Source organism: Pinus tabuliformis, chromosome 1_1 (genome assembly GCF_031772625.1).
Source record: "Pinus tabuliformis cultivar Carrire ecotype Pingquan chromosome 1_1, CPIR1, whole genome shotgun sequence".
Classification (NCBI taxonomy): Eukaryota; Viridiplantae; Streptophyta; class Pinopsida; order Pinales; family Pinaceae; genus Pinus; species Pinus tabuliformis.
In genome coordinates this window covers 959,576,119-959,587,971 of record NC_142297.1, presented here as the reverse complement: position 1 = coordinate 959,587,971, position 11,853 = coordinate 959,576,119, and the positions used below count along the sequence as shown (strand labels likewise).

Here is an 11,853-nt window from a genome sequence, read left to right as displayed (position 1 = left end):
ATATGACTATAATGAAAAGACTTACCCTTTCATAGAATGAAGTGGAAAATTTATTAGTTCTTTATTATATTCACCTATCTATCTTATTTCTAAATATAATTTTTCCTATCTATTTTATTTCTAAATATAATTCTTATTATTAAAAGAAATCATACTTTTTTTTCAAGCAGGAAAAAACAATTTCAATTGATTGTATAGGAAAAATACATTGATATGAGAATAGAGCTCTCATTGTCGCCATATGAAGAACATACAAACTTACAACAATCAGTCCTATACAGAAAAACATAGAGTACCTTCATGCAAAAAAGAGGAAAGTACGCTATTGTTGTCAAGGACCAAGATACAATAGGTATTTAATAAAAAAATAGAGGATAGTATTCCCAGAAAACATAGTAGGTTAGAAGTCCTCTGATGAAACCAATTTGGAAAAGAATAAGATGTCTTGTCGCCTGCAGAAAATCTAGAGAAAGCTCGTTGCTCCAAAACAAAAAGCAGATAAAAAAAACATGGAAAAGAATGGAGTAGTCTACCTAGGCGCGGAGGAATTGCCGGTTTCCGTCGCCGCACGGAAAATTGTCGAGCCGCCGGCAATCCCTTCGCCCACCCTCTCCCAGCTCCGCCACGCTCCGCATTCACTTCCTGATTTTTCCATGCAGATCAGATCGAAGCTGGCAATCCTGACAAATCCTGACAGATCGTGGGCTGCTCACTCATCTTCGGCCTCGGCTCGGCGCCTCCCGCTATGCAATTCGTCACTCACCTTTCTCCGCTCTGCTGCTCGCCACCCAGGTACACTGGACTAACACACCATACCCAAAAAAATGTCATTTGTTATTGAAGTATCAGGTTTGTTCGGCTGTTTAAATTTCCTCAGTCATATTAACCGCCAGTTTGGAGCCATTAAAACCCTGAATTATTTGTAAAAGTTCAACAGTTTGCATGGAAAAATCAGGAACAGTTTCGGATTATTTTGCAGAATTGCAAATGTCAGTTTTGGATTTATTTCTTTCTTTCTTGTTCTTTTATGGATAAAGTGCTTGAAATCTGCCGGATTTGTCAATCTTCTGTGGGGATCAACAATGTGTATAGATGCAAGGGGGTTTTCTAGTTGAAACATCAAAATTACCGCAGCCAGTCCAAATACCAGAATTGCAGCAGACTACTGAACCTTTGTTAATGGCAACAGAGCCAATGTCTGCGGTCCCTAATGATGAAAAAGCACTCGTGCTTTACAAGCCCGTTAATTATGACAGTATGCATTTAGGAGTAGAGTGATAAATTTACCGAGAAGAATAAGAAAATTGGACAAGAAACATTCACACTCCGGCTATGACAGGATTCACTGTAAGCTGCAACTAATATTCTATTTCCTCTACAACTGCTCGTCCACACTTCTTGTTTATTACTATTCACCACGTTCCCTTTTCTCTGAGACTTTATAACAAAAAAAGTTGCCTCTGCATTTGCACGCTTGTGGCGTTCTGCATAGCCTTCACTTTGACCTCGAAGCTGGGTGGATCTTTCGCCCTCACTGATTGTCATTCTAATTAGTTTCTCTTTGAAAGCACTCGTGCTTTACAAGCCCGTAAATCCACCAGTATTTCCAGGTGGTCCAGCCGCTGGATCACCAGATCTTCCTATCAAATGTAACACAAACTCCTTATGGAATCAGAAGGCTTGGCAGATACAGGCCAATTTGCCTGATCTATTCCGCTTTGCGATAAAATATGAAAAATTCTTGATCTGGAAAATATCTTGAAAGGGAATTTGTGTGGAAATATAATACTTGAATTTCAACGAACAATGGAGCAAAAGATTGGCAGGAATTGCACCGCTGAAATTATTGTTCTCTATATTCCTGTAATAAAAAATAAAGAACATTTCATTACAAATATTATAAACTGATTTTATAATACCAGAATTGCAGCAGACTACTGAACCTTTGTTAATGGCAACAGAGCTAATGTCTGCGGTCCCTCAGAAGAATTATGTTCTGTGATAAAAAATTCATGTCCCCGGACTTCGGAGACATCTTCATTGCACAGAAATAAATTAAATGATAATTGTAAGAATGGCAATAGCGACTATAAATGAGAGGGCACTGTGCAGAAAAAATGAGCTTAAATGGGTTGCATCACTAGTGGAATTAGGATTAGCTGGTAGAGCATCAGGGGATATGGATTGCTTTGGAGGTGAACCTCTGGAACTACTTGTATAAGATGTGTCTGGGCTGCCAACTGAGGAAGGGCCAAGGGGAGACTGAAGTGGTGTAATATTTGATGGTGCTGGTGCTGATGCTGAACTGTTTCTATACTCCAAATCGTAACCTGAAACTATAAAGGATGTGAGACAATTAGTCAGAGCATGTTCCTGAAACTCACCATCACAAAAGGCATGGAGAAGATATTCAATTAATATATCAATATGATTTACTCCCCAACAAATATCCATTTTCTAGAACCAGATTTAAGTGGGCACTTACAGTTGGCTTCCTTCCACCCTAGTTTCCTGAAGAAAGAAAAAATATCACCCGCACAAAATTGGTCTAACACAGATCGAGCCCCAATATCTAGACTACTTCAAAATCCTCACACTAACCAATGATAAGATTTCTTCACTCATCTCAACCTTTGATGAGTCATAGCATTCCTTGTCAATACCTCTGTCTTGATATGTCAAGGATTTCTTTAAAGGAGCACAGGATTTCCACCCTGTAGCTTGATAGAGAAAGATAGAGACGAAGTAGGAGCTTCGAAAGAGAGAGCTAGCAACCAAGTAAAGAGGGGCAGTTGAGGGGAGAAATTAGAACGGATGGAGAATAACGAAGCATAAGGCAATAATGGGCAACCTTCTTGATATGTCAACGATTTCTTTAAAGGACCAAAGAATTTTCACCTTGTAGGTTGATGTTCTAAGATATAACTTAGAGAGGAAGCAGGAGCTTTGAAAGAGAGAGCTAGCAACCAAGTAGGGGGCAGTTGATAGGAAAAGTTAGAATGGAAGGCAAATAGGGAAGCATAGAGCATTAATGGGCAACCTAAGAAGGGATCGCATAAGGCACTAACAAGCAACCTATAAACAGATCTTTTAGGATGAGGCAAGCCACTAGGGAGGAACTTAATAATTGATGTCAATGAATCTGAGCCTAGGCAGAATCCTCATGGTGACAAACAATTTAAACAACGAAAGGGGAGAGTAGAAAACAAATTGAACAATGGAAGGGGAGAGAGCAAGGAAAAGAGTCACAGGAAAAAATAATATATGAAACTTACGAGTTTTTCCAAATGACATGAAGTAAAAGGACATGAGAGGAAGATAGCCCGCCATTAACCTGCACTAGCATGTCAAGGATCTGATGACTAGAATGTTAAGGAACTTTATATAAAAAAAAAATTCTTGTAAAATACAAAATGGAACACATACTTTACACACATTAAGGAGGCATTGGACTTGTGCAAAAGGGCGTGGCATAAAATTGAAACAAAAAGAAAAGTCTATGAAAACTAGAATGATATGGCGAAGTCATCAACACTGCCAGAACTTCGACCTTGTTTTGACAACACCCTTTCCACAGTGACTTCGAAGTGAAATTGTGCTCAAAGCCCCAAGGAAATATAGTTCCAGCTCACAATTGTTATGATTTTAGTAGAATGTCCCGAGAGTTTTGAAAGTTTACTTATCAATTTTTGACATCAAAACTCAAAAATGCACTAAGCCAATTACAAATCATTTACCAGAAACTAGCCATAGAATTTAATGCAATATCAAGCACAGAAATGTCATTTTCGTTTACAGAAAATCTCTCCGGAGTTAAAAAGCCTACACATTTTTTCCTTAATAAAAATAAAAAGGATATTCACTAATATCAAGCCCGTGATGGGCCATCACCTAAAAAGAACCATAAGGATAAAAAAAAATAAAAATAAACATAAATTTCGAAACGATCTCTTCATATCCTGAGACTTGTAGAACTCTATCTAGATAATCATTACATTTGGAAAAATGTAAATGCAATAATGCACAGCAAACAAATAGGATCATGGCCTGAAAAGAACCATATGTTCCCAAAAGCACCTAAATTTTAAAAATTAATTTTTCATCTCGTAAGAGGTATAAAATTCGGTCAAGATAATCATCATCTTTGAAAAAAGATGTAAAGGCAATAATGCATGGCAAACTCTTACCATTAGACAGTGAGCAACAAATCATTAGCTTACTGCATTTCCATCTTATTCATTAAATGGGAATAATGTAAAATTCAATGGATAAGATGGAAATGCAAGTAGCCAATCATTAGCTCACAGCCCCTTGATTGGCTGTTAATGTTTACTAAGAATGCACAGCAAACAAATATGGTTCTAGAAGAAAGAACTTCCATCTCACCCGAACCTGGTTTCCATGAAGTATCCCACTAGTCTACTGCATGCATGCTTGAAATGAGAGGTAGTTTGCTCAGTGGTAAAATGCAGATATGTATGCTAATGACAATTTTACAAATTGATCAGTAGAAAAATAAATTGTCCCATCTAAAATGTTAACAAGGATTTGACATCACCTATCTGGTATAGTAAGAGCTGAAAGTTGAAGAAAACGATATTTAGAACAGAGAATTTCCTGAGCAATGCACAGGCCTTTTTAGCAAAACTCAGACCAGGGAGAAATCGGTTAATCTTTTAGTACAGAACAGAGGAATATTACTTTAGCCACATCTCCAAAATGATGTTCAAGATCAGTAAACCTTGCGGAAAAAATTTAGTAGTATTACTTTCATGATTAACTACTTTCAGAAATCCGAGAATTTGTTGTAACCATATACGCCCTTGCTTTGTAAAGAGACAAACCCCCCACTTTTAAGAAAAATCATAAATTAAATTTCATGTCATGTCAGAAAAGCCTGACAATAGTTTGATCACATTAATTCAAAAGCAGATCCCTGCTGTTGGCAGAGAAGCAGAACTAAGGGCCGAGAGGACGAATATAAGCCAAGTGAAGCGCCAAATGAAAAGAAAGAGAAAGCATCATGTACATATTCATGTGAACGCTTCCAAAACAATTTAACTCAAAATTTAACTAGTCGTTTCAGTAATTTAACTCAATTATATTTTCGGGAATATTTCGGAATTCCTCTAACCCTCATATACTGTAAGTCTATCACAAGCTACAAGGGCTTAAAGGAAAAGAGTCAAACAAGAAGTAGCAAAGAGGGTTAGAGTCTAGACCCTACTCTATGTACTTGTATAGCACTTCTCACATTTTGAAAACAAGTTTAGATATGCTATCTCCTAATGAAATGAACAATAGCAACAAGCAAATTACACAACTAAAGATGAATTAGGAAAATGAAAGTATGCATGACCCGTATGCCCTCAGTTGTGAAGGTTATCTCCTCATCCAAAGATTTGCATTGAACTCCCTTTAAGTAGGAGAGATTGGATGACTAGATGTGAATAAGGGACCATGTCAACAACTCAATCAAGCTAACCTAAGCAGCAAATGGAGGGTTAAGCTAAAAGGAGAGGAAGAGAACAACTATAGAAACCTCCAAATAGGTGGAGGGTTCATAGAGACAACAAACACCAGCAAGCCCAAGAGAGGAAGGAGATCATGAGATCATTGCAGAGTGTTCAAATCGACAATTTTGGTATTTCCAAGAGTGAGAATAGAGACCGTTGGATAGGCGGCTTTTTGAAAAGAGTCAAATGATAGATTTTGACCGAATGTACATAGTCAAATGGGCCTAACCATAGGTAATTTCCAAAAAGCCCACTCTCTGTAATGCAGGAAAGTGTGGAAGCTGGAAACAGGTGTGGTAGTCTTAAAACAATCTACAATTTGGAGTGCATGCCTAGACCACTAAGTTATAGGAAATCTAATTAAGTGTGTGCCTCAAACAGTATGCTCTAATGGATTAGGGACGTTTGGGGGACTCAAAGGAGGTTCCTCAACTAATACCCTAACAAGTGCATGAGGCCCAAGGCAGATCCTAATCAGAAAGGGAGGGATCCAAGTGGGTTGGCCAAAGCACATGTTATAGCCAGATATACAACCAAGGAAGGCCAAAGATGGATGGAGGACACACCAATGGCACTAGACATCAATTGAGAAACCAGAATCACAAATCTAGACCAAGATAAGGGACTCAAAAGGATGTTCTTCAACACATAAGAGCCATCACTGAAATGGATAGGAAGACCTCGATGTTATTCTAGGGTGAGCCATGTATAGTCAATGCACTATAAAATACCCACACATCAATATCTGGTGGGATAAGTGTGTGGTAAGAGTGAAAAAGCCAAATACTGCATAAAAGAACATGAAATATATCAGCAAATATGTTCAACATTCGATAAAGATCCGGACTATTTCTGTCCCGTTAGTACTTTGGTAGTACCTGTAAGTAGATTAATCATGGAATCCACACTTACCAATATTTCTGCAAGATATGCTAACTATAAAGGATGGCAAGCAAAAGTGATATAATAAACCTTTTCAAAAAATAAAAATGAACTTGCCTTATACTCTGCACTAGGCCTCTCGGACCCCACATTGTCAAGTAGAGGGTTGCAGGAGCTCACTTGTGCAAACAAACAAACCAACACCGCAAACACAAGTGAAGTTCACGCCAAAATTGCACTGAAATGACTTGTGATCATTACATAATTATATACATGAAACAATCTCCTTGGATGAAGTTTTGACTAAGCTAACCTGTGATATAAAGGACTTATTTTCATGTTCTCTCTGTAGCTAGAGAGGCAGGGGATGTGTCCTTATTTCCTCGTGATAATGCAATTTTTACAAAGGAAAGCATTGAAGAAGAGGAAATTCATATTGTGGTATGTGGAGAAGATGAAGCATGTAGCATTACTCATGCTATCCCTAAAGAACAACTGTATGGAGGATATTCTAGGGAGAATCTTGAAGTAATTCAAGAAGATTTTTCAGATTTGGAAGGACAGGTTTTCGTTTCAAATTCAAGCAATTTGCTTTCTTGCTTCCAGGAGTTGGTAACTTTTCTTCCCCCCTTTGAATTTGCCTGAGAAGGTCTTGGTTTCTTGGAATTCAATCATTGCAGGATATGCAAACACTGGGGATGGGGAGAAGGCACTTGGTTATTTTGTCTGAATGTTGAGGGCAGGGATGAGGCCGGACCGAATCACTTTCACTAGTGCTCTTGGTGTTTGTGTTGGTATTGTAGATTTCATTGCCTTTTCTTTGTTCTAACACATCTCTTTTGCCACGGGTAGTGGAATGTGAGTGTAATGATTTCCTACTATAAATTTCACATATATTATGGCAGCACCGAGAATCTTTGAGGATAGACTACTAGTAGAGTTGTGATGTAAACATACATTGTAGAAAACCCTTTCATTCAAGTCTACTCCTGCTTAGCAAATGGTCACCCTAAAAAAACATGGCCAACATTCATTGGATTGCATTTGTTCATGTTGTCAAAGGAATCTTTCCTTTAAGGAACGCCTTGTTCAAAGCGAATGAGGCAAGAAGCAACATCTTAAATGAAATGCTTGCATCCCAATTTTTTTGCGTCCTTTTGTGCTATTTATTTTTGTCATTATTGAGTGATTGATATTTTAGACATCAAAAAAAGCATAAAAGAGGTTTTATATTTATATATATATGTTGGATAACTTGCTAAGATTGAAATTTCAGTTTTGATGTCCTTGCATATTGTTTGACCAGATCAGTTCAAAATGGGCAAGCAAAGCAAATGGCAATATATCATGGATCTTGAGGTGCAAGACCTCAAAGGCAAAATGATGTTCTCTAGTAAAGACCTGGTTTGGACGGAAATAAATAGAAAAAACAATAGTATTGATCAAGTTGCTGTAATCCCATTACGACAAGTTGCTGACTTTATCAAAAGAGAGGAAGAAAATCCTATTGCTCCATGTAAATTCATACGAAAAACAAAAGAAAAAACCAAAAGAAAGAGCTACCGCTGCACTGCAATATGATATGTGAGTATTTAAAATATATATTGTTTAGATCTTTTGAAACCAAGGTTATCTTTCTTTGTATGTACTAACAATTTAAATTTTTGGTGTAGTTATCATTGTTCATTTGGCCCAGAGGACAAAAGAGGAAATCTTTCAGCTAAACGAAGGACCTCATTTGTGCATAAGAGGGGTTGCCAATGCCACTTTATTATGAAAGTTATGCATGAAATTCCTGATAGAGCAATATTAACTTTCAATATGTATGAACATGAAAATGGGGAAGGTTGGGCTTGTCATGGTCAATGTGACACTTCAGGTGAGACCAGGGCCTTGCATAGGCCAAAGCTTTCAAGGGATATTGTTTCATATGTAGAGAGTTGTTTCTTTTTGGGAGTGCCTATTGATGTAGTGTATAGAACCCACATTAAAAGACATGTTGACATCGATGTGGCAGCTCGAGATAGAGATTTCTTCTTATGCAGGAAAGATATTGTAAACATCTATAATAGATTAGCGAAGGGAAATTATCAACTTCACAAAAAAGATGAAATGAGTGTAAACCTTTGATATCAAAAGCATCGGGAAGATTTTTTCTTTTACTAAAAGCCCAATGGTGTGGAGGTCCCTTTTATAATAGGGATTCAAACAAAGTGGATGTTGGAGACAATGGTCAAGCTATCACACAATAGCTTAATAGCCATGGATTCAACATTTAACACCAATAAATACGGGGTAAGTCAGATGCCAATGATTTATTGAATATATTTATTTAAGTTGTATACATTCAGAATGATTAATAACTTGTATTTGAATTTATGTAATGTTGAAAATGACAGTATCAGTTGTATACACTCGTGGCATTTGATGAACAACAAAGCGGGGTGCCTGTTGCATGGGTCGTGGCATCACAAAACACATCAGATGATATTGCAATATGGTTGGAGCAGCTCATGCGCAAGTGTTTCCAAACCCATCCTGATTGGAAAGTCAATGCTTTCATGGTTGATGATGCACTGGCTGAAATCAGTGCCTTGAGGTAACTTTAACATTGTCATGATATAACCAAACTTGCATTTTTTCTAAAAATACCACACTAAAATGCATTGAATATGGCAGGAGGATCACAGGTTGTGATGTGATCTTATGCGTTTGGCATGTACGGAGGGCTTGGTTGAAAAATTTCAATCGGTTGGCCACTAGTTCCATAAAAGCCAAGGAGATGTTTAGTGAGTTAGGTTTCATTATGAAACACACTCTCAATTATGAAATGGAAGATGCAATCAATCAATTTTTTATCAAGTTTGCGGATGAAGAGAAGTTCTTAGACTATTTCAACAAGAATTGGGTCACTGGAGATAAGATTCGTAAGTAAACATTATTTTTCGTATTATATGCATTTTTTTCTTTTAAAAAGGTGATATAGTGAGACTGACATCGTTCTATTTGCAATTAGGTATGTGGGTTAAAGGTTGTCGGGAGTTTCCTCATGCAAATCAGGAGACCAATAATGCTGTTGAATCATACCATTGTTACCTAAAAACAACATTTCTATCTGATAGAAGGAAAAAATGTGCCCGAAGGATGGATTGGTTATTGCATATGTTACTAACAACAGTTGAACCTTGTTATCGGTTCAAGGAAATCTTAAAAGAAGAAGGATTTCTAAACAACTATAAGAGAGAAAAGCAGCTAGAATCATCAGTGGAATGAGCAAGAAAAATTATGGATACTGATTGTTGTCCTCATGAGAACATAACCCGTGCTTATTGGGTGAGAAGTCAAACAGATCGAGGTAAAAAATACCTTGTCACCTGGTATCGTAACGATTTTATAACATGTGAATGTCCATGGTCTATTCGTGGAAACATTTTCAAGCATGCCATAAAGGTTAATTGGTTGTATTTCCACTCGGATAATTCAAATCCATTGCTTCATCAACATGCAGAGGATAACATATGCAATGATTCACTTGAGATCAATATAGAGCCTCAAAACCATGATGCAGAAATCGATGCTACTCTTATGGCCACAAATGTTGTTGATGCAGATGCCGATGCACTTCATTTGGCAAGGGAGGAGTTGTTTAGCTATACACATCTCATTTTAGATAACCCTCCTACTACTTTGGCAAAGACAATCCAGTTGATTGGTATGCTTAAAAAAATGTTGGATGAAGCCAATAATTTGCACGTTACTGATTTTGACTTCACACCTAGATTGGGTTCTCTTGATCCATATTTGAAGAGGAAAAAGAGTTTCCTTAGCCCCACAAAGAAAAGAAGAAGCAACAGAAAAAACAGTTGTTTGGAAATTGATTTAAATGTTGATCCATCAGAATATGAACCATTTGAGTTTCAATACCTCAATAAGCGAGGACGTCATCGATTAAATAATGTCGTGTCTATGGTTCCAGGTTAGTTTCATGTGTTGAATAGAGTCATGGTTTTAGATTTAAGTATTTAATCATCACTATTCTTTAACATGTGGTATGTTTATTTTTACAGCAATGCAACAATCCCCAACCATGGCGATAACCCAAGACTAAAGGGAGATGCAAGACCATCCAACCTTACCTGCCATGCCAAGTACATTTGACACTCTTTCATTGTGTGTGCATATATACCTTGATGCTCTAGAAAATTTCTTTGCGATAATGTTTGACATTTTTCTAGGTAACTATAGAATAAGTGGAGAAGCATCATCTTCTACCATGACTGATCATCTATGGAAGGACTTCAACTCTAGTGGGAATCAATGAGGTATGCACAAAGAATAGATAAGCTAGGTTATCATGGCGTCGTCAGGTGGCCCTTTATCATATGATAAGTATATTTATGTTTTCCCATTGTTATGTTGTTATGAAAATACCTTTTTCATAATCTGTTCATGGTCACTGAAAAATTTGCTCGTTGTCAAATAGAATCTCTTTACTTATTTATGTTCATGCAACATGTTTGATTTTTATACTTAAACATGTAGTTACTATGTTCTCATACCTATGTTCATGGTTCTATGTTTATTAGATTTATATATCTTTATATTTTACATCTTTATAAAGTTATGGTTAGATGGTCAAAGGCCAACGAAGTTTGAACCTTATCATTGCGTTTTTTGTTGTTGGATTTTTGATTCCTTGCCTCTAGTCAAAGATCTCGTTGGATTTTCATGACTTCATCAAGCTGATTTTGCCTCCATGGAATAGTATATGATAGCGTAGTAGATTGTTATGTTATTTTAAACATGCCCTCTTCATGATTTGTTGATGTTCACTGAACGATGTTCTGTCCTTTTATGCTTGTGATAAAGTGTTAACTGTCTTGTAGACTACTCCTTATTTGTGATCCTGAATTTTGCAGGCATAGGAACTCCTTCCAGAAAGGGCAAAGACAAATGGAAACATGCATTCTGCAAGAGAGCTAAGAGATGACTAAATAGCAAAAGCCCTGAAGGTGCTTGAATGCTCTTTGAAGAGACAAATGGAAGGGACACAGATTTTTGTTGATTGAAGTGGACAGATTTGAGCTGAGGAAACTTTTAAGGCTGTTAACTTATGCACTGTATTGGATTCGCTACTCCTTTCTTTGAGCTATTATGTTCTCTATCCTCTGGTGTGCCTCTTTTACTGTCGCAGTGGTTAATTCTATTCACTCAAAAAGTGATGATTTGTAAAAATTTGAACTCAGATCAAGAAGCAACTATATATATCTATATATATATATATATATGGCCATAGTAAAGTTTTCCTATTTATGATTTTTTTGTGTAAATTCCCATAAAGAAAATATTTTCTAATTGTTCCTAACGGAGTAGTAAAAATTGTGATCTTAAAGTGCCACGATGTGACTGTGTATCAATTAAAATACATGAAATAGATATCGTTAGTAACCCAAAT

General features: G+C 36.9%; 1 protein-coding gene across 1 annotated transcript; it reads left to right on the top strand.

The window, feature by feature from the left end:
• Window positions 1-420: 420 nt before the first annotated feature.
• LOC149217672 (uncharacterized) lies at window positions 421-11,588 on the top strand. The gene is made up of 2 exons (XM_089391400.1): window positions 421-792; window positions 11,318-11,588. Exons 1-2 carry the CDS (start codon window positions 510-512, stop codon window positions 11,386-11,388), a joined length of 354 nt encoding a protein of 117 aa, XP_089247526.1. The 5' UTR covers window positions 421-509; the 3' UTR covers window positions 11,389-11,588.
• Window positions 11,589-11,853: the final 265 nt, after the last annotated feature.